The 24,970-nt window shown below is 40.5% G+C and overlaps 1 protein-coding gene and 1 long non-coding RNA gene across 2 annotated transcripts; both read right to left on the reverse strand.

Moving 5' to 3' along the window:
* Window positions 1–3,528: 3,528 nt before the first annotated feature.
* LOC139447525 (histone lysine acetyltransferase CREBBP-like) lies at window positions 3,529–8,957 on the reverse strand. Its single transcript, XM_071228931.1, has 3 exons — window positions 8,878–8,957; window positions 6,728–6,798; window positions 3,529–5,280 (listed from the first exon to the last, which is right to left on the reverse strand). The coding sequence occupies exons 1-3, from the start codon at window positions 8,951–8,953 to the stop codon at window positions 4,948–4,950; spliced, it is 480 nt and encodes a 159-aa protein (XP_071085032.1). The 5' UTR covers window positions 8,954–8,957; the 3' UTR covers window positions 3,529–4,947.
* Window positions 8,958–11,200: 2,243 nt separating this feature from the next.
* On the reverse strand, window positions 11,201–14,978 carry LOC139447744 (uncharacterized). Its single transcript, XR_011652044.1, has 3 exons — window positions 14,903–14,978; window positions 13,702–13,767; window positions 11,201–12,785 (listed from the first exon to the last, which is right to left on the reverse strand). It is a non-coding gene; the product is annotated as an uncharacterized lncRNA (long non-coding RNA).
* Between the last annotated feature and the right edge of the window lie 9,992 nt (window positions 14,979–24,970).

Genomic DNA, 24,970 nt, shown 5'->3' on the forward strand with positions numbered 1-24,970 from the left:
GAGATACAAAACTTAAGCCGACTATCAAGAAGGACATCATATTGTGTGTCTTGTTGAATGTGTGACATCGTGTTCCTTGCTGTTCGTTGCACGTGTTGTCAACCAGTGGTTGCTTGGAATAGTCTCGGATGTTTATAGGGCGTTGCCATATGGCTTAAACATTGGTCAATGGGGTCTAAAACAACATGTAGTTACTCAGAAGAATAGAACAACCTCCCCGTAGATCCCAATCCCCAGAAGTTAATACTTGATCCCGGCTGATAGATCCAAACAAATAAATTGGAAATGAATTCAAAACATGTCCTAGTGTGGCTCTGTTATACCTTCGTTTATATCACAGATTGATGTGGAAGAAAAGCCCGAATTGATGCAGGGCTTAGGCCTGGACCACGTGTTCCTGTTCAGGTTTCACGTGTCACCTACGTACATGTATGTCGTTCTGTAAGTCTGCAGAGGAATCAGTATTGCGCACCATGGAATGGACTCGCCATGTGGCTCCAATGCTGGGCATATTTCTACATTGCTGACCTGACAGATGTATGTGGCAGATGTGACAGATGTTTATGAAGCAATCAACATTACAAATCGAAACACGGACATGAATGAACATTGTTGAGGTCACACAAAGAATCATAAACAGCCATTGTTACCAACTGGTGCGCGTTTTTCACATTCACATAGATAGATATCGAAGATGATATACTACTGACCAGCGTCAGGGTACATGGATATAGAAAGGTACATGTAGATCACGCTTACATTGTTCAAGCTAAAGGTTCTTTCTTATCCGACGAGTGAGTGTGTATTACTTTACGACGCATGTAGCATTATTCTAGCAATACCAAGAAGCAGTAGGTCGGTGTGATGCACGTTCACCTGAAGAAGAATAAAGGTTTCATCAATAATGATGAAAACTATTGTCATGAATATGTAAGGCCTCTTAAGAATTGACCTTCACTTTGTGTGAGTTCATTGGAGTATGAACCTTCATAGAGTGAGGTCCAAACTGTATGAACGTTGGAGCTTGCGACGACGTTCATACAATGCTTGGCCCTCACTCTAGTCAATTCTCATAATTCTTTTATCACAATTTCTTACCTCAAAGGATGTAGGCCAAGATCTAAACACAATTTTATTTAGTACGTGTGACTTCATGTTTACACTGACAGCCATACAAAAAACAGCTATATCGCGGAGTAAAATAGTTCCTCAAAAAGAGAGGTGACATGGGCGTATGGATGCACAACTTGCTCTTCAGAAACATCTTAAGCAGCACGTGTCTTCAAATCATATCCTCATGAGATGAGAAAGGTCTGTAAAGAACTACCTCAGTAAGTCAGTCACAATGACAGCGCGTCGTAATACATTTACATCAAGTACAAGACGTCAAAATGGCCGACACGATAAACGTGACGGGAGTGATTTCCGAAGTTGTTAATGAACGTGTGGCGGATACATGTGTTAGTCATCATTGAGCAACTGGCCGATCATTGAAAGGTGAATAAAGATGCGTCAAACAGACACTAAGGTAAATTCATAGATTGCTGGAGACGGTCAATGTCAGCCTAGGCACGGATCGAGTCGACACTACGATAGTTTAGATGTGCATTTCATTGTTTGTTCATTAGGATGGGCCGCAGCGAGGATATTCGTGAACAATCATGCGGTCACGCTCTCTGACATTTCTCAATGTATACTGAAACGCTGAGACCACGAATAAAGGTTCTAAATGATCAGAAAGAACGCTTATGTGTGTTTTCGTGCTGGGGAATTCCCAGGGGTTTCCCCAGGAATGTGGAAGTAGTCCGTCATTGTTTACGTCATTTCAAGAACACAGTCTCGTGAAAAACGTATTAACGTCAAATTGTGTCGTTCATACACTTATGAACGTCAATTTCGCGGTCATGTGACTGACCTCTCGTCCAATGGAAAAGCCGTACATCGTGTAAACTTCAAATTAAAAAAATATTAAAAGATGAGCACACAAAGTCACTCGACACGGTAATTCGTTTCAATACAAGAAAAATGTGTTCCAATGCAAATAAATAAGCGACAAAACCCTTCCTATATTCATATAAAGAAATCTCCGCTGAAAGCCCAGTCGATTGTACAATTCCGACTATATCATGAACATTAAATTTTGTTTGTGTCACTATCAAAGAGTGATTATACGAGGTTTCCTGTCCCACCGGTGGCACTCGTCACAAACACATGCAAAGGCAAGTACTAATTCGTCCGTCGTTGATTTCGACGGTAAGATATAAATGTACTGTTGACCTCTGCCTATAAAATGCGAAGATGCACTGGTGACCTCTCAGACTGTCTATAACATGCGAAAATGTACTGTTGACCTCAGCCTATAACATGCAAAAATGAGTGAGCTAATGTTACGTCAAAGGAGACATCGCGAATCCGCTCAAGACATAACCCTTTCGGGGGTGTCAACTGGGGTCTTCAACGTGATAAGCAATCGCTTTAGCACCTTGGCTGTACAATCACAGGATGAATCACTTAGAAATGGGACAGAGACACATTAAACACGAGTATATAATTATCCTTGCCAATTGGTTTCATATCACCATAGGGGGGCACGGGTGGCCCAGTCGTCTAAGGCGCCGCGATTCGCTGTGCAGAGTTGCGTCCCTTGGGCACGACAGAAACCTATGATTGTGGGTTCGAATCCCGGTTCGCCCCGATTATGTTTCTAGGTTTGTCAGCACCATACCCGTGCTCGTGGGTTTCAGTGATAAACGTCTGAGACCTGCATCACTTCGGGCTTTCCTCTCACATTAAGCTGACACTCCGTGATATAACTGGAATACTATTGAAAGCGGCGTTAAACCCAACTCACTCACTCTCATATAAAGACTATATTATCAACCTGTATCAATGTATGTACCTGTGAGACAAGGGTACATCTATTTTTATGGCGCTCTTTACATAATCAGTACCAAAGCAACCAGTGGCTGATAACAGTAGCAAGGATCCTTGCCGTCGGAGTTTCGATGACCCATGACAAGCCAATAAATGTATTGTAACCACCCGATTAACAAATGTTATATTTGGGATAACACTTTCTTAGTTAAGTACAGATTCTCGTACTTTTTGGGGTTGAGTCCCATACGGGATTCGAACCCACACTGTCAGAGTGAGGCACCTAATCGCCAGCACACAAAGTCAGAGATCTAACCAACTCAGCCACCGAGGCTTCCACTAAATGAAAGTCCGCCAACAGGTAGGCTAGATCACATACTTTGTGTACCCCTCTGACAAGTTATAGCTATAGGTAATCTGGACGACCAGTTGAGTGGGTTAGATCTCTGACTTTGTGTGCTTTGTACTTTTCTAAGAAAGCTTTTTCTAAAATATTACATTTGTTACATTTGACCATTTTCGAAATGGCATGGTGCGTTCACACCCGATTAACACTGAAGAAGTGTATTTCTGGTGGGCACTCTACCCGGGATCCTGTGAAGGGTTCAGAGACGTGTAAAGGAAATGTATTACATACAAGCCGTTATTATCAACAGTTTATTGATCATCGTAACACGTATAAATAAAATACAAAAAGCTTTTAAAACATGTTTCTGTCAGTCAAAAGACGTAATTGTTGTAATTATCTAGTCAACACCGATGGAAGCGTTATTGAAATACTTCACAAATGTAAAATATCACACAGCGACAGGATTTCCAAATGGTTTATTCCATCCATCCCATTAAACATCGTGTCTAAACCATAACGACGTCGCATAAAATCTTTCACGTTTGAAGCGTCCAAAAATATCCCCACAACTACATCCTATCACTGAAAGTTACATTAGCTGAATGATCCCCTTACCAAATGAGTTAAAATAAATCGCTACCTGAATTTAGACATCCACTGCCCCGTTGTTCGTAAGAAACAACACAACATTCGGATCTAACTATTGGTTAGTCTATCCTTCCAACAACCAATAGGAGCGCCCGTACCATAAAACATTTGTTCGAAATACATGTAATTAATTGAAATGTCATCGGAAGATCGGATTTGTGTTGATAAAATATACATATATTTCTCAAAGCTGCGCGCTCAAACAAGCAATAGGTTCACTGGTCATACACTAACCAACATGTAAAACATCCCTTTTCTGCCACAGCAGCTGTCAGTTGTCGTGACTGGAGATGTGTTCATGTGTATGGGGACAATATCGCCAGTCAAACAGATTAACAGACAACCTACAACATAACAAATTTTGGTATAGCTGACAGACAAGCCAATCTGGCTAGGCAGGAAGCAACGCGAGCATTCGACAGGCTATAAAGCAGATCTACATGTAGCCATGATGACTATAAACTATATACAGAAACAACATGATAATAAAGCCGCTTTCGTGGCGAGGGAAAGAGACGACCATGTTATATACTGGGTTGGACGATTTGTGTTTGAGACAGAGCATTTTGTCAGTAAATAAGTATAATTCTTATCTGTAACTCAAAACAAATTAATTACATTACTAAATATCAACCATATCCAGTGAAGAAATCATTTTTTTTCTATTTTTCATTGCAAAAACTGAGGGCAAATTATTTTTATATGTCTTTTGTGAACAGATTCCTCGCCCCTCCTCGCCCAGAATATCAAGTAGAAGACTCCTGAAGACAATCTTCCAATTCCCAAGGAACACGCATTGTAGAAATTATTTGAGGATAAATAAGAGATCGATCATTATTTTATATATATACATATCATACCTTAATAGTGCTTTTGTCAATGATGTTAACTCGTATATAAAAAAAACAAACATCCCAATTGGCACTCTACTTTAACCAAACTCTTTAAAAACCTGAGCTGATAATTATCCTTCAAGTGTTTCTCAAGACCAAGGTGATTTGTAAACATTGAACATCTCAATACGATGTTGTATCCAACTTCAGTTGTAGCAAAGGCATATCAAATATTCCTTGTAATCACGTTTTCCGGGAGTTATTTTTCAGTTGTACACAAAACTGAAGCTGACAATCGTCACTACTACAGCTCTTGGCATGATGGCAGCACAGAGCAATTAACTGTTTACAGGTCGTGCATCCGCCACTCATCTTCTTGGTGCATGTTTGCATGTGCCTGACGCCTTCTCGTATCCTCTGGCAATCCGTTACAGTGCAAGAAGGGTCCTTACATTTCACGGCATGTACTAACGACTGCACATAGCCCTCTATTTCCTGCTTGCGCGTCTTCTTGGGCGGTGCAGGTTTGTCGCCGACATCCTGTTCTCCATCTCCGGGGGAAGTCTTACTGTCAACCTGCCAACAAGAAACACTGTCTGAACACCCTCCAGTGAAACCATGTACCTAGACTAACATCTAGTCTCTGAAATGAACATAGTTTACAGACAAAAAACAGTTGTTAAATTGTAGCTATGAAATATAATAAAACAGAGCCTGGAGACTCTGTTCATTTTCAGACTGATATTATCTAGACTTGCCAAATATGATAGACTTACATAGGATGTATTGGACATATTTGTTTCAGGGTCTGTATGATAGACTACCCTGTACCCTGGACCCCCAATTGTATGTCAATATGTGTACAGCGACAGACCATTGGCATAAGCCACAGGATATATGTTCTCTAAAAAGAGGAGAAGAAACTTCTCTCGGAAGTTCATATTGTTCATGACGCCCATGATATCAAGTTTCCATTTCTATTGCGTGTAAAACCTATATTTTTTCATCTAATTCTAAAAGCACCAGAGCCTAACAGGATGTTATTACAGTTATATCAAGGCCGCCATCTATGGTCAGAGTGGATCCATGAATTGAGAACTGGCGTCACCGCTGGTGATGTATTACTAAACTATATAAGATAGCTACGCGATAAATTGCAAAGAACAATGAAGAACGAAGCGTGGTTTATTTCACGTTAAATACTATTCTGTCATGACGTCATTTCTTGAGATTCGAGCATACGCTGGTAACTTCATGACGTCATAAATTGGACGACATATGAGAGGGGTGTGTCTTGTGGTTGGTTGGTTTGTTGTTTTACGCCGCAATCAGCAATATTATAGCTATATGACGGCGGTCTATAAATAATCGAGTCTGGACCAGACAATCCAGTGGTTGATACCATGAGCATCGATCCATGCAAGTGGGATCGATGGCATGATCGATCACCAAGTCAGCGAGCCTTGACCACCCGATCCCGTTGGTCGCCTCTTTCGACATAGTCGCCTTTTACAGTAAGCATGGGTTGCTGAAGACCTATTCTACCCCGGATCGTCACGGGGTTTTGTGAGTTGGTTCCCATTGATGTAACAGGGCAACGCATGTCAAATGCAATGGCCGAACGATCGCATCACAAAATGGAAGAGATAAGCCAATCGGTATTAGGAGAAAAGGTACCGAAAATGGCAGTGAGAATTGTGAGAATATTCAGGAAATACCAATCTTAACCCCTGTTTATAAAATATTGCCGATTCGGATTGTATTCAGGGGTCGTCCTTATTTGAATACGGGCAAATATTTTTAAAGCTTGTAAATTTTACTAACATGCTTGGGGAGCTTGTAAATAATGTTGATATCTCAGATATGAAATGAACGACGAGTGGGGGTTGTTAATCGTGCAATAAAACACTGTAGGGAGAATAAGCCACGAGGGGCGCAATGACGTGTTTGAAGCACGGTTTCCAGATAGACTATACGAGCAAAACCGAATAAGATGCTCAACGCATGCTTGTCAACTTCTTACTGTATCAATCTCCCCCTCTTTCAATGTTGCTGTCACCTCTACAGGTTCATCTGTGCAAGTTTTCTCGGCATCTGTAACACACAAATCCAACCAGGCACATGTCAGTTATATTCGGTTGTATTGATTACGTTTGGTTGTACGCAGTTTTAAACAGCACCTCAGTTATACGAGGGTGTGTCAACTTATATGGGAGGAAAGCCTGAAGGGTGTAGGTATTTGACATTTACCACCTTGCTGAAACCACTAGCAGGGGTACGGTGCTGACAAAAGAAACATCACAACAATCCTACTTGAAAGGAACGCCTCTCGAGCCCTGTGGCAACGTCATCGGCTTGGGGGGTGTAATAACAATAATAATAATAATAATAATAATAAAGCCAAACCAGCCTGACTGTGCAAAGGTCACTCAAGCCCTCTCTGCTGCATTGTTTATCTTTATCTGCACATAATTATAATGCCATTATATTTTCACACACACTGGGGCTTACTCAAGCCACATCATAATTACTGAAGTCAACGGGAATCGTGTGTACTCGATTTTCATTCTCAGCGCCCTGGGGAGGGCACAACGGAAGGCGCCCTGGGGCGTTCACATGACCACGTGCCACCACAGGTGAACGGAGAACAAAGAACAGATGGGGGAAACGAGGGTTTAATGAGGGTCTCGTCTCGCGCATACACATTATACTGATTCAAGCCATCCAGTCCTTTTATCCCCATATGCCGAGGTAGGCAGGGTAACAACAAGTACCTTCTCTCAGCGTCCTTTGGTATGACGTGACCATGAGATCGAACCACAGACTTTCTGTTCTCGGGGGAGTCGCCATACCCACAAAAGTTCGGAGGTGGTCACCACGGAGGACAGAAGTTAAACAAACGATCAAGTACTTTGACAAATTGGGGGATCTTTGTAAGAAACAAACCAAAAGCACTTCAACTTTTAATTTGAAACTGTTCGACTTTGATATAATGTCAGTGTCACCGATGGGACTGTTGCCCTGGCTTGACACCGTTCCAGGATCCGCTAGGCGCGGGTTTGAATCCCAGATTTACCGCGATTCCGTTCCCAAGTGGTAAACGTCTAAACGTGGAAAACATAATCCAAATTAACCAATATTGGGTGACTTACAAAAATTATCAATCAACAGCATAACGAATATTGCTACCAAATTCAGGGATTAACCTTGACTGGTACAACTGATAAATGGGGAACAGTGAGTGAGGTTTACGCCGCTTTAAGCAATATTTCAGCAACATAACGGCGGGGGACACCAGAAATGGGCTTCACACATTGTACCAATGTGGGCAATAGAAGCCGGGCGTCCGGCGTGACAAGAGAACGTTTTAACCACCAGGTTACCTAATCGCCCCATGAGGAATGGAATAAGATGGAGTATTGATACCTAATTAGATTGAACACATGTGTTGCAGTGAACAGTCATAAAATGATAATCACTTATGATAATCACACTCTTTCCATCACAGGCACAATGAACATGATGAAACAAATCAATTTCGACATTGTATCTGTTATGTTTAAGACTCTGTTCGGTTAAATATGTAATTCTATAGGAGATACCCTATTTGAGTTTCCGTATTTGATCTGTATGCGAAACATATGTTATGCTACACTAAGTGGATCCAGGTGATCCAGTCGCCGATGACCTCAGACGACTTACATTGCGCCCAACACAGGGTATTTCGACAACGAAAAGTGTGTTATGTTCAAAAGTTACTAATTTCATCGATAGGGAAATTTTCTACCTAATACTTGGTTATATTGTACATACTTAGTTTTACACAGTTGAAATATTAACCCAGTAAAAAATAATACTTCGATTTATTTGTCATACCCAAAACGTTCTGCGGTTACCCCGAGGACATATCATACCCCGCCTGACCCGTTCTGCAACCCGGAAAACAACCTACAATCCAGACATTAACTAGGTTTCACTTCTCACTGACTGTCGCGTCTCGTCTATTCATAGGGGTAGAGCCTTATTGTTGCCACCAGGAAGTTAGCGCATGAATAACTCGTAGCTCGCGTATATTCATCTCTCTAACGATTCAATACATCGGGGGGAAACGAGATCCAGCGAACAGTTCAGATTGACCGGAGACTGTGGTAAGTAGTATCATATTAGACTTACCTGGTTCCCCCTTGCTGACGCAGGTCGGCCTGAACGCAACACACGATGCCAAACATGACCGGAGTCTGGAGCCCATGGCCCCCTAGTGGCAGGTATGAAAGGTGGATAACTCTAGGCCCTTGTTATGGTATTGCGTGTACGTCTCGGTATCGCTTCAGCTATGTGCAGGTTAAGGGTCCTGTCAAAGCATAGGTGTACACAGAGTGCACCCACGATGATGTGTACCTATCTGACGCATACACTATATATACCAGATTTATCTCGACGGCATACACCGAGTCTTCTATTTGTTTCCAAACGCTTGACATGTCAAGCTTATTTACCATTTTAGATTGAATAATATAGATTTTCGTAACGGAAAGACTAATGTTTTTGTAATGTATACCCTATTAATGTCTAAACACAAAATTCCAAGCATACATACAGAGCTATTTAAAGATCCACCCACCCCCGAATTTCTAATGAGGGTCAGTCCCTGAACACGTATGTATTTATGTAGGGGGCTGGGATTTTATCGAAAAATAATTTGTCCCGTAAATTTCTTGATAACAATGATTATGCTTCCAACTGTTGAAAAAAAGCAATCGCCTGCCACGAAAAGTACATTGTTGCATGGTTGTTGCATGACTGATACTGTCAACAAACACGACACAGGGTGTCCGGTCCCTGTATTTCTTAAACGTGTTCATTGTGGAATGTGCAATGTTTTAAATAAAAAAAATCTGGTTTGTAGCTGTAGCTGAAATAATATCTTATCGCGATACAAAGTCCCAACACACACACACACACCTCACACACACTACACACACACCACACGCACGCACGCACACAAACGCCTAACGCACGCGCACCACACTTATACCACACACATACCACACGCACACGCACTCACACACACCACAGGCACGCACACCACACACACACCACACCCACACGCACTCACACGCACCTCACACACACCACAGGCACGCACACACACCACAACCACACACCACACACCACACACAACCATACACACACCTCATACACGCACGCACGCACGCACGCACACACACACACACACACACACACACACACACCTTCAGAATATCGACTGGTCGATCCTTTAGATAAACAGGCGTATCTAGTTAATACACATGTTGTGCCACCTGTTGCATTGACCTACATAAAAGACACGCCTCGCGAATCTATACTTGGATAATGTGCACTGTGTGTATCACATCAGGCTGGCGCGTGTCAGGCTTACGGTTTGACAACATCCCAATGCTTTATCAATACGAATCTTCTCTTTAGATCAAATACCGAACGACGTTTACAATTATACTGAATTCGATGAACAAGAAAGTGTTGAGTCCAATAAGTCGGACTGGTCCTAGGCTCCCGAGTTGCCCATCTGATCGTAAACACACATCTGTGGAGTAGGTATAACGGGAAACACACATGTGTGGAGTAGGTATAACGGGAAACACACATCTGTGGAGTAGGTATAACGGGAAACACACATCTGTGGAGTAGGTATAACGGGAAATAACAAGGAAGAGGCGGTCATATGCTGAACAGGTGTTATAAAGCATAGCTTCTTGCGAGGCCGTTGCTGGGTAGATCACCAATAACAACAGTTTATAGCTGGTCAAAGTTTACAATGGGTATGATATAGAGGACATGTCCCCTGTGCTGTTACGTTGTTAATTGAATTGACGGGACATAAATCACAATGTCTAGACACGTGGGCGATACAGGGTCACACTTCAAGACACCTGGATATGTTTGTGTTAACTGTGTTCCCATAACAGTCGGACTTTGTATGTGTACTTTATGATCTCTGAAAAACAAGGAAATATTTCGCCACATTATTTAGATATCCCAAAGTGAAGCAAATTCCTAACGGGGACAGATTAATGCTTTCTTTGTCAGTGGTACATGTAGGTGTTGCTGATAATTCGGAATTGTGTTTGTTGATTTCATACCACTTACAGGTGAAAAAAGAACGTCAGATGTGGGATTGTCGGAGACTCTTTAACAGTCCACAACCTTTTTCACGTGAGTTAACGAGTCTGATATTTTACAGGGATGTATGTTTTGTTTGTATGAATTCGTCATATCCTTTGTTTGTTTGGATACTTTCCATGTGTCTCCGAGTCTGATACAGGACACTGATAGGTTGATTCGGCTTACTGTTTGAGTAATGGCTGGCTGGGACTGATATTGGTTTGGTTTAGCAACACTGTCTGAGGTGGCAGGATCGTGACAACCACGAATAAATGTGTTAGCAGAAAACAAGATCACAGTAGATAGTTTTCATTTTCAATAGTTTATTGTGGAATAGAATAATGTTAAAACTAAATGAAAATAACAGTTACAGCAGCGTCAGTGTGAATGACCATTATTGACATGTACACCTGCTGAGCACCTATTCTAACTAGGACCTTCACGGGTGTGTACTTGTAATTCATACTTTAACAAATTAATGTTTCGAACTACGGTAACTTGGTTATTAAAATGTAAGGTATAACTCAGTTCAGCAAGCAATCAAGAAAGGGTTTTACTTTGTCACATCACATCTCTATGTCACCTCATCACCACACCATATGATGTAACAGAACTCCAGTGATAACAATAACAGACATGTTCCTTCATCCATACACATAGCATCGTACCACTAGAGCACCAGCATATGTCAAGATCTCCGTGTTACGTACACAGCGATCTTTGATTTGGAACTAAGGCTAAAGGTGATGTCTGACGTATTATCGATTAATACATTCGACAACAGAGTTCACATATATATAAAGATTGTTAAAACACTCGGCGTTGTTTTGCCAGGCTTTTTCAAAACGAAAGATCTCATTTTTGTGAATTATAGAATCTTCACAATTCCTCAGTCATCCGTTTGTCCCATGAAATATCCACCTTGTTCCGTTAATCGTTGTTTGTCGAGTTGTACAGATTGATCGATGAGATTCGGGTTGCATTTCCCCCAAACACCAGAGATGAATTCTAGATACGGGTATCTCAATAATACAGCAGTATCGTACCCAGCAATGCCTTGCTTGCCAATGTCCCGTTAAAATCTGCTCTAGAAACATACAGCCCTAGTGAGTTCTAGATACAAAAACGCATATGCAATCTTGAAAAGTTCACAGACGGACGGTAGAATATATAAAAGGGAAAGTGCCAATAGAAAATTACATATGCACGGTTATACACAAAACGATATCTGGTATACGTCCATGGACTATTTACAATATATATAACAGGTCATAAATATGGATAGATATAAAGTTAACAAAGACATCTCACAATACGGAGCCGCGAATAACTGTAAGATATTTACGCACCCACTCACCATAAAGAAGGTGGAGTTCTAACCAGTGAGAACTGATTCTGACACCTGACATAGGTTGTGTGGTGAGGACTTGTATCAATGTCACAAAGCATGAAACTATCTGCAGTGGTACCGGACAGTGCTGTGATGTTCAGTAGTTTGCTGACTACGTAAAGACTGCCTCACACTATGCTGCAGGCGCTTTACCTCGCTGTCGCCGGACTTGTCGTAATCTTTCTTCTATTCTCCTCTGCCGCATCTTAAGTTTCAGCCTCTCACAAAAGGAAACCGAACAGAGTGTTTCGTTACATCGTTTAGCATGGAGACAACACAGTGCAATAAGCTGTCTGCAGATCGAACAGCTACCGGTCCGCTTCCTTTCACACGACTTTGTGTGTCCGATAACTTTCTTCATCTTTTTGCATTTTAGAATAGTGCATGCTGGATCTTTGCAATGTGCAGTATGCAGTAAGGTCTCGTTCAAAAGATGTATTAATTGTAAACGTGCTTCATTAGTGAGTTTCTGCGGCGAGTCGACATGTTTCTGTTCACCCACTCTGGCACTGTTCCCAGGATTGTTAACCTGCCAGAAACAAAAGTCATGGTTATCTGAATACGATTTAAAGAATAACAAAGGGCTGCGAGGAATTTCGGATTTATATGTCCCGAATGAATGCATTGTGGAAGTCGCGAACCTTTCATCATTAATTCTCGAGGGACAGAGTTTCCATATTTCCGAGTAGGTTACTATACATTCCTCATTGGTGTTTTTGGAAATGTCAATCCTACAGAGCAAATACAATGCAGGCAGCCTAGTATTGTTAAGATTTCGTACTGAAATCAATGTATGACGTCATGAACAATTGATGACGTCATTATATGACACACGATCATTCTATCCTTATTGATAATATGAGATAAGGAATTCTATGATGTCAAGGATTTTAAATATGAACCCTTTAAAGAACCCTGGATCCCCTGATCCTAACTATGACCATTGCCTATTATAGATTAAAAACGTAAACACCACACGATATTTGTTTGGGGTGTGGGGTTAAGTGGACTATTGGCATTAAGGGGAGTATTACTGTCCACCAAGCCTCGGTTTCGTATCAAGTAACACACACACACACACACACAAACAAACACACACACGCACACACACACACACACACACACACACACACACACACACACACACACACACACACACACACACACACACACATTTGATATGCTGGAAGAGGTATTGGAATTATTTTTCATGTCTTCAAACGATTTCTGACGTAAAAATCTGAGGCAAAATATAATTTCCATGAATATGACATCATCCGTCTCTTAGTTGGTACCCCTCAGAATGTTCAAGTTTAATAAGCCTTGCCTACCCTACCCTACCCTACCCTACCCTACCCTACCCTACCCTACCCTACCCTACCCTACCCTACCTCTACACACGCACCAAACTATATACATGAAGGACTAATGTTCGTGATTCTTACTTGTTCCATCTGTTCCATGGTTTTAAATGCTGGCTTGTCTTCCGTTTCCTTGACTTTGTTCAGTATCTGTAAGAGGGAACAATCTACAGACATGTAACAACAGTACGTGGGTTGTAGACGATGTTTGACGTTCTGCACAATGAACCACGTCACTTCCCGACGAATGGAACATATGCTAAACTACTTATTCAGTTACATGTATGTATGTATTCATACGCTTTTCGTGTCATCTCTTTTCAGTGGTCCATTCTTATAAAATTCACAGCTATTGTGCCCTTAACACCAAATGGAATCTGTTTCGGCCAATAATTTAGACTGGCTATTGTTTTGCATTGACACTTTTAATCAACAGCAATATGGTTCGCAGAAGACACTGGTACCTACACCGGGGTAATGCCCCTTGTACTTGTTCTTTATTGAATCAGATAAGGGTAGTTATTCACTTGTTATTATTTACATTTTAAGAGTTGCCACAATAGGGCGTTACCACAACAATAGGGTAACTATGTATGACGGCTCACCCTATTGTTCTTGTTATACTAGAAACAGGCCTAGGTTTGTCAAAAATGCCAAATTAAAAAAAACACATGAAACATATGTATATGCTAGGGAGACAGCGTTTTGAAAATATATCACAAATAGAAAGATACGTAAATTCATGTTTCGTTAACAATCTTAGAAGAACGTTTACTTTGTGTCAGGCCAGGTAGAAATAAGGCAGCTCATGCTATAAAGATTTCTACCAGGAAAACCCTATTTGCCAAAAATGACACCTATTTCGAAATCGTCTGTAAGACCAACACGATCACTAAGGGCATTGGCGTTGTCATTCAGAATATTGATGTTAAACACCATAACTGAATATACGTTCATTATAGATATCAAATGTACTATACCGTTGTGTAAATAGTCGTGTGCTCTATCGAAATGGAATTAAGGTTTTGTACATATATATATCAGGGAGAACAACATATTACATGGGCCGTTTTCAAAATATACACTTCTACTTTAAGAGCTGACGTCAAGCCTGAGATTATATATGCCTCTCTGGGCCGAGACCAGGAAGTAAAACGTAAGAATCAAGTACCATATATCTGCATACATCGTGGGCATTAGTCGGGCGTCTTACCCATTACATTACAGTGTTTCACAAGTCAAGGGGTACAGTACATTAGAAGAGTCGGGTAAAGGGTGTTCTTACCTGTTGAAGACTATGTATCTTGTCTATAAGCTTTAGGACAAATATAAACAAGTGCCAGAGCCCTCTTGTGGTAAACTGTGAAAGGACGACAACTCTATGTCACCTAATAAAAGTTGGGATTAATTGTGGTTTAACGTCGCGTTCAAGGTTATTGCACTTTTAAAGAGACGTGCATGCACGTGTCTGTATGTGGCTGCTTGTACTCGTCTTACTTACTTACTTACTTACTTATTTTGTAGATTTAACGTGCGCTCTCCGACTAATGCGTACTCGTCTGCATTTATGCCGATTTTATAGTGCTAGCTCACTGAGATACCATGCCGCAGTTAACATGAATACCCTACTCAGACACGGCATACTGACTCCGAGCAGACCAGTCCTTGTTTAAGCCCCTAAAGGAGATTTACAGTAAACTATAAATATGGGATTAAATCATTTATAAAGCATATTGAAACAAGTGTATTGAAGGAAAAACTTCCAAATGCAATATTTGTTACCATAAACGTTACAACCTACTCGTACCGAGAGTTAATGCGCAAAGTTGTCATCACGCGACGTGACGTCATAATGGAAAGATGACTTGCAGATCACTGTTTCTGTAGTGTTTGGTAGATAACTAGCGTTCGCAATGGCATCACCTGACAATGCCGTCGATGAAAACGTTGAATTGTCGCTCAGTGACCTTACACATGTCGTTCATATCGATATGCGTCAGTGGTTAGTCAAAATAGCCGTGACAGCAGCGAGGAAATTGAGGACGAGAGAGAATACACTCTGGAAATGAATTGAACGTTCATCAATAAAAATAATTCGTGAGCTAGTTATTCTTGTGTAAAATGTGCCAGGTGTAGATTGATGCTTAGCTTTGTCAAAACATTGTTAGTTGTGTTAATATGCCAAACAGTTAGCAAAGGACTGTTTAACATAACTTTGTTTTCTATACAAATGAATGTTATGTATCAACATTGTATTGTCTAGCGATTGACTCAGTTAATACTGCCGTAAAATCACATATGACTCCATGACCACTACTACTACCACCACCTCTACTACTACTACCACTACTACTACAACTTCTCGTTCTACTACTACAACTACCACTACCTCTAACTTGTTTGATAGGGATTACTTAGAAGTTAACGGATGACAAGGTAGACACAATTTTATGGACAACTTCGTTAATACTGTTAATGTTATCCATAAAATTCTGTCTACCTTGTACTACTTCTGCTACTACTACTACTACTACTGCTGCTGCTGCTGCTGCTGCTGCTGCTGCTGCTGCTGCTACTACTACTACTACTACTTCTACTACTACTGCTGCTGCTGCTGCTACTACTACTCCTACTACTTCTACTACTACTACTACTACTACTACTACTTCTACTACTACTACTACTACTACTGCTGCTGCTGCTGCTGCTGCTGCTGCTGCTACTACTACTACTACTGCTGCTGCTGCTGCTGCTGCTGCTACTACTACTACTACTACTACTACTACTACTACTGCTGCTGCTGCTGCTGCTGCTGCTGCTACTACTACTACTACTACTACTACTTCTACTACTACTACTACTACTACTACTACTTCTACTACTACTACTACTACTACTACTACTGCTGCTGCTGCTGCTACTACTACTACTAATACTAATACTAATACTAATACTAATACTACTACTACTACTACTACTGCTGCTGCTGCTGCTGCTGCTGCTACTACTACTACTACTACTACTACTACTGCTGCTGCTGCTGCTGCTACTACTACTAATACTAATACTACTACAAATAATAATAATAATAATACCACTACTACTACTAATAACAACAATAATAATACCACCACCATCATAACTACTACAACTACTACTACTACTACAAATACCACCACTACCATCACCACCTCTACTATTACAGCTGTTAACACTACTACTACCACTACTACTACAACCACCACCTCTATTACGACTACTACTACTACGACTACTACTACGACTACTACTACTACTACTACTACTACTACTACAACTATTACCACCCGGAATATATTCCTGTAGTTATATCAGAGAGCTACGGGTAGTTAGTTGTGTTATAAGACCGTGTCATATTGTACCACATTTACATGTATTTGATTTGTGTTTTCATTTAGTTCTGCGTTAAATGCAAAGTGGAAAAAATACATTTATGTACCACTGAGAATTGTCGAGAAAAATTGTTATGCTTCAGACCTGTGAAAAAACAAGAAATTGCCTGCCACAAAGATTACATTGTTGCTTCTTAGAGTTGTGTTGTCTTATTCGGTGTACTTTTGTAAGTCTTTCCATTTTTTCTTGCATCTTGAAATTTAGATTCTTCCTTTTCCGGATTAAGAAATGGTAATTAATTGTCTGCAAACAGGTTGATACAGATCCTATGACTTGCCAATGAAACGTTCATGTGATAAGGGCTGTAACCAAACCGTTAAATTAGAAAGCATGAGTAATACTGTCAATAAGCACTACACAGGGTGTCCCTGTACTTATTCAACCTGTTCATTGAGGAATGTGCAATACGTCTACAATCACATGCATGAGCTATTCATATTGACTGGTGTGTCAATCTGCATTGCGAGATCGTACGGGTCAGAGCTGCTTTCCGTCCTGCATTAAACATACAATATGCATGATATGACCGCATGCGGCTACGAAATACTTTATCGAGACAGTCCTCTTGACTAGGTGATTGTTGGTATGTTGAATGGGATCCTGTTTGAAGGACACAGGGCCTTTTGCTCGTATCGAAATCACAAAGCGTGACCGTGGGCGAGCGCATATGCCTTCAGTTAACACATAAGGCTGTTCTTATACAAGGGAGACAACTCCTCGCTTACTGTTGCGCCGCTAACTCACTCACTCACAACAATAAATATTCGAGCGAACAGAAATGTTGCAGGTCAGCTCTCGATAAAAATAATCCGGTCAGGACAAATATGAAAAGTATATATTCTACTTCGAGGGATCAATGAATGACTAGTGTCATCAAATCTGAAACTGTCCAGCACACTTCAGCTGCGACATTATAATGACAAAAAACATTCATTTATGTCCCAGTTGATAGTTCCTAGGTCGTCAAGACTTGGTCATGAGAGTCTCTGAAGGCCTCATCTGGACAGGAAGTCTTGTGGTGAAAACATTGCAGGAAAGCCAAGTGGTGAAAACATTGCAAGGAAGCCAAGTTATGAAAACATTGCAGGGGAGCCTAGCGTTGAAAACATTACAGGGAAGCCAAGTGGTGAAAACATTCCAGGGAAGCCAAGTTATGAAAACATTTTAGGGAAGCCTAGCGGTGAAAACATTACAGGGAAGCCAAGTGGATAAAACATTTTAGGGAAGCCAAGTGGTGAAAACATTCCAGGGAAGCCAAGTGATGAAAACATTTTAGGGAAGCCTAGCGGTGAAAACATTGCAGGGAAGCCAATTGGTGAAAACATTGTAGGGAAGCCAAGTGGTGAAAACATTACAGGGAAGCCTAGCGGTGAAAACATTTTAGGGAAGCCAAGTGGATAAAACATTGCAGGGAAGCCAAGTGGTGAAAACATTGTAGGGAAGCCAATTGGTGAAAACATTACAGGGAAGCCAATTGGTGAAAACATTACAGGGAAGCCAAGTTATGAAAATATTGTAGGGAAGCCAAGTGGATAAAACATTCCAGGGAAGCCAAGTGATGAAAACATTCCAGGGAAGCCAAGTGATGAAAACATTGTAGGGACGCCAAGTGGTGAAAATATTGTAGGGAAGCCTAGCGGTGAAAACATTACAGGGAAGCCAAGTGGATAAAACATTTTAGGGAAGCCTAGCGGTGAAAATATTGCAGGGAAGCCAAGTGGCTAAAACATTGTAGGGAAGCCAAGTGATGAAAACATTCCAGGGAAGCCAAGTGGTGAAAACATTGTAGGGAAGCCAAGTGATGAAAACATTCCAGGGAAGCCAAGTGGTGAAAACATTGTAGGGAAGCCAAGTGATGAAAACATTCCAGGGAAGCCTAGTGGTGAAAGCATTGCAGGGAAGCCAAGTGGTGGAAACAGGGAAGCCCGGTGTTAGCGAAAAGACTAAGCCTTGTGGTTAAACCATCGTTAACACAGCTTTTGTAAACTTCGCAGTCTGTTTACAACAAGTAATAATAAGGTGTTAAATCACACGAACAAATTTATTTAAGATGTATTTGATGGGTTCAAATGGTTTTACATGTATATAATATATTTGGAAATAATTTGTCTCGTTCAGAATAAAAGAAGGCTTAAGGTATGTTCATACTATTATACTTTACACTGTCACATTGCCTTGTCATTTACGTTGAACTGTACATGCACTGACAGTGATTTCTTTCTGTGGATTGAAACAAAATGGCAAGTCATCCAAACACCTGATCAACAATGTGTCAAAGGGTTTACACAGATTATTAAATAACTTATGGCATACATTGGTACTAGCATTATAGGCAGTAATGTTAAGGTGGTACAACCGCGGCATATGTCCGCGCTTTCCTACAACGTGAGTGTTCAGTCTTGCTGCGTAGCATACATGGGTCGAGCTCTGTAATGCTGCGTGTAACAAGGTTGGTTACAGATGATCCTGTCCGCATTTTCCAACACATGTTTCGCCGTCATTGAAGCAGGGCTCCTGACAGGTGTAGCGGGACGAAAAGTCGACGATGTCTTCACATCCCCGGAGGCTGGTGCACATGTCGAAGCTGCTCATGCAGCGAGACTCACACACCTCGTAGGCATTGAAGTGTAGTGGGACGCCAGATGCAATCGTCATCAGCACCAGCAGTGATGTCCGGAAGAGAATGTCTTTCATCCTGAGGACACAGCATACATATTGCACATTAACAATTGGAGACACTGATAATCATGCAGCTTATGACAAGATAGTATGTGACTTGATAGCGTGGTAACATGTAAGAAGCTACATCGCAGTAACTGATCCTCATCCTATCATTAGTTGTATATCCAACTGCTAACTTTCACTCTCATATATCATTATGTAACAAACAGGACACTACACCGTACACAAGGTAGGAGGGGATATGCCATGAAGTAATGTCCATACACAAGGAGGGGATATGCCATGAGATACTGTCAATGCACAGGGAGGGGATATGCCATGAGGTACTGTCAATACACAGGGAAGGGATATGCCATGAGGTGCTGTCAATACACAGGGAGGGGATATGCCATGAGGAACTGTTAATACATAAGGAGGGGATATGCCATTAGGTTCTGTCAATACACGGGGAGGGGATATGCCATGAGGAACTGTTAATACATAAGGAGGGGATATGCCATGAGGTTCTGTCAATACACGGGGAGGGGATATGCCATGAGGAACTGTTAATACATAAGGAGGGGATATGCAATGAGGTATTGTCCATACACAGGGAGGGGATATGCCATGAGGTACTGTCCATACACTAGGATGGGATATGCCATGAGGTACTGTCCATACACAAGGATGGGATATGCAATGAGGTACTGTCCATACACTAGGAGGGGATATGCCATGAGGTACTGTCCATACACTAGGAGGGGATATGCCATGAGGTATTGTCCATACACAGGGAAGGGATATGCCATGAGGTACTGTCCATACACAGGGAGGGGGTATGCCATGAGGTACTGTCCGTACACAGGGAAGGGATATGCCATGAGGTGCTGTCCATACACAGGGAAGGGATATGACATGAGGTATTATCCATACACAGGGAAGGGATATGCCATGAGGTACTGTAAATACACAAGGAAGGGATATGCCATGAGGTACTGTAAATACACTAGGAGGGGATATGCCATGAGGTACTGTGGATATGCTAGGAGCGACGGTGATATACTGTATGTGTTATAAACAAGGAGACAAGATGCTATATACACTACGCACAAGGACATCATGTACATGTATATATCTCCAGTACCATACACTTTGTGCAAAGATGACATGGTGTATATATCATACACCAGGGGATGGGATAACATCATGAAAACAGCATACACTTAGAGAGATGGCATGATGTAGTGACCTGGTTCTAATGCAGCTTTGCACAGTATGGAATAATCTGGGATTCGAACTCACGAACACCGGATCTTGCCACGCCTTTTGGCTGTTACTCTGCAAAGTGAATTTTGGCGCCTTTCAGCACTGGGCCACTTATTTCCCCAGACACTACATCTATGTTCGTATAAGATGGAATGATGTTGATACCATGCTACAGAAATAAAGGTGACGCTAGACAGAATATAGATTCCAAAATGCCAGAATAAAGATTACCATGTCAACACGAACGTGGTAGATAAAGGTAGAATAATATAAGCACTGTACCTATGCAGCATTCAGTTGTATGTAGACATACTGGTGACATGATACCGTACACACATATACGGATAAGACACTAGGTTGATACTGTTTTGATGGATAGGAACCTGTGTCTAAACATCGCAAGGATGCTACATAAGTCCAATAATGAGGTATACAGTGATGTAACATCGAAGATGCAGATATCATTCATATGGCTGTGTTATATTCGAATGGGTGTGTACAACTAACCATATGATAATACATTCACTTATGTTTCCTTCCAAGTAGAGCAGAAGACAACAAAATACTCACTCTGATCTCTGAACACTGCAAGGATCACTGAGATTTGGCAGCCTTGCCTCAAACTTAAACCATTCATGAATTACGACCTGCGCACTTCCTAGGATTCCGTGGGAGATAATAGTTTTAATAGTCGCAATTAACACGGACTCATAGATTGAAAACACATCTATTTTAATAATTTAGACAAGATGATTACAGACAATTTCCCGTTGGTACGGGAAATGGAAATATATTAAAATGACGTTTGCCGATATCCGCTGACATTTATTTACGACATGCGGGGACACCTACAAGGGGTAGGTAGAGTAGGCGTAGTTTGACACATATCTCAATGAAATGTACACTCCTACACTCACTGAGCATTCAGCTTTGTTATGCCTCAAAGTGAGATTGACCAATCAGAGAACAGAACTACTAAGATGGTTGTTACTGGCCTAATATGAGAGCGTATACCGTCAGTAACAGCCATTTTGGATTTTCCAACACCCACCTCACATATTTCAAATGAAGATTCTGGTACTGAAATTCGTTGTGCGACACGGTTTTGTGTTTTAATATCATTAATTGTGATGTGCAAAGACATTAATTTCTGAAGAAACCGCGTTCGTGACTTTATTAATAAAAATATAGAAATAAAGTTTACAACGGAGGGCATTGAGTTACAAGTAGCAACGTCATAGAACATAATATACGATGAGGTCACAACGATAAACGTGACGCATATGACGTCACATAGCAATAGAATATGGATAGTAGCCCGTCGTTATGGAAAAGCGGATCGCTATCAAGTTACAGTGGCCCGCAGATTTCTGATAACATTCGGGCATTCTTATGATAATTTTATCCATTTCGGAGATGTAGAACAAATGATAATTTGACAAAACATTGGGTCATTAGCCAACCATCTTTAACTGTTTCTTATACAAGAAGAAAAAAAGAACCAAAGATCGTCGTCTAAACACGTTTCGGAGATGTCGAACAAATGATAATTTGACTAGGTATATTCAGTCTAAGAAACACTTCCGCCTTTTGTGCAAAGAGAAGTGCCAACATTTCAAACAATACGATCTCGGACGAAATTCGCACAACAGTTGCAGATGGCGATTGTAAGAGGTTTTTGTTTAAAATAAAAGCACTACTGCAGAACTGTAATGAGAAGATACATATCTCGACAGAGAAGTGGTTTATTTATTTTAAGGATTTACTAGACCCGACTCGTTGTAACAGCAGTGATGGACTTGATGCAACTGTCAATGGTTATATGACACACCACGATGATGAATGTACTTATTGTAACTGTATGGATAATCTGTCAGAACGTATTACCTTATCGTTACGTATATCTTTATGTCAAAAGTATTTGAGAAAACCCAAACACAGATTCTATCCAGCTCTCATAGAGTTTCGTAAAGCATTTGACTTTGTTGACAGAAATACACTATTGTATGTACTTCTTATGAAAGGTGGGAAAATGTTTAGAATTCTAAAAGATATGTATGACAAGGTCGCAGCTTGTGTTAGAATCGGACATTTGAAAACTGAAATATTTACAACATCATGTGGAATTCGCCAGGGATGTATGTTGAGTACTGTTTTATTTCTATTTTTTTATGAATGAGCTTGTAGATGAAATGACGAAATGCGGATTGAGAGGTGTTTGCGTAAGAGATGGACTAAACGATATCATACTGCTATTATTAGCAGATGACGTAACATTGATTGATGACAAAGGCCTACAAAGAAAACTTGATGTGTTAAAAGGTTATTGTAACAAATGGAGCCTTGAATTTAACTTGGGGAAGTCTTGTATTGTTGTATTCAGAAATGGCGGATACCTGAGAAATTCAGAAAAATGGACTTATGGTGGTAAACATATGAAAGTACTATCCCACTTTAAATATCTAGGTATTGTCTTCACATCAAGATTAATTTGGTCAAACGCGTGTGAAACATTAGCACTACAAGCCAGAAAGGCTTCGTTTCCTATTATTATCTTATCAAAGTAAAATAGCTTCCATATTGTTATATGGTTCGGAAACTTGGGGTTACACTTCGCGTGAAAATATTGAAAAAATCAGAGTTTTTACTTTAAACGATATTTATGTGTTAATAAAAAAGTATCAACCAATGCTGTACTAGGCGAAGTAGGTAGAACCTTCTTATGTGTTAATAATTGTAGTCGTTGTATAAAGTATTGGTGCAGGCTGTTGTATATGGATAGCTGTCGATACCCAAAAGCATGTCATGACATGTTGAAATCACAGGATGAAATCGCACAGGAGTGAGGCAGCATATCAAATTTGTTACAATGTTTTAAAGCAAAGATGTAAAGACACAGATATTCAGAATTGGCATACTAAAATTATGTCTTCATCATTTCTAAACCATTATTCTACATAAAAGTCTGTACTTGACCCAGAGAAATATGTTATGGAGTTATGTCCAAACAAGGATCTTATCCGCATATTATTTAAATTCCGATGTTTGTGCCATAAGTTGGTTATTCAACACTTTCGTTACAATGACAAAGTCAATACTGATTTACTTAAGTGCAAGAAATGTAATTATAATATAACTGAAGATGAATACCATTTCCTTTTAGTTTGTCCATTTTATATGGAAAACAGAAAGCTCTACATCCCAAGCTACTATTATCAGTATTCATCACGAGCAAAACTTAATCAACTAGTAGCAACAAAATATGTTAAGCTCATTAAAAATATTGCTATATATCTAAAAAGAAATCTGCCTGTATAATGTATCATACATATTGTATTGAGATAGTAGAACAGTTGTCCCACCTGTCCATGTGCAAAGATTTATCTCATGTCTTGAACTCTTGGGCATGCGGCCTTTGATACCCAATAGACTTCTTCTTCTTCTTCTCCCTTTATCCATTTGAGCTATAATACTTGTTTGAACGTTCGCATTTAATGCTTTATATATTCCATTGTTAACGTTAATGTTTACATTAAAGCACTGTATCGGAAACATATGTACTGGTCCTGTCGTCGGTACCGGTTGTAAGTGTCAGGTTTTCATTTTGACATAGCTATTGATATACCAATTAGTGTAAACTTTTCGGCCTAATAAATACGTTTTAGTGTCTTTAGTTGCCGTATACGTTGTCATATTAGGTAAGCAGAAAAATATTGGCAAAAATATTGGCAACTAAAGACACCATAACTAATAATATAGTGAATGAATATTATTTTCCTGCGGCGGTCAGTAATACGTTAGCTGGATTTCAGCACCCTGTAAATAACCAGGTAAGCAGCCGCGAATAGCATGAACAACCAGCAACCCCGTCACGTAGGATGAAAAACAATAAAAAAACATCACACATTATAACCACCTGATACTCAGATAATACGACGCTCAAACTGACTCATAGTCCCAATCTGAATCTATTACATTTAACCTAACCAACTCT

This window comes from Haliotis cracherodii, unplaced genomic scaffold (assembly GCF_022045235.1).
Source record: "Haliotis cracherodii isolate W230 unplaced genomic scaffold, xgHalCrac1.p SCAF_7, whole genome shotgun sequence".
In the NCBI taxonomy this organism is placed as follows: domain Eukaryota; kingdom Metazoa; phylum Mollusca; class Gastropoda; order Lepetellida; family Haliotidae; genus Haliotis; species Haliotis cracherodii.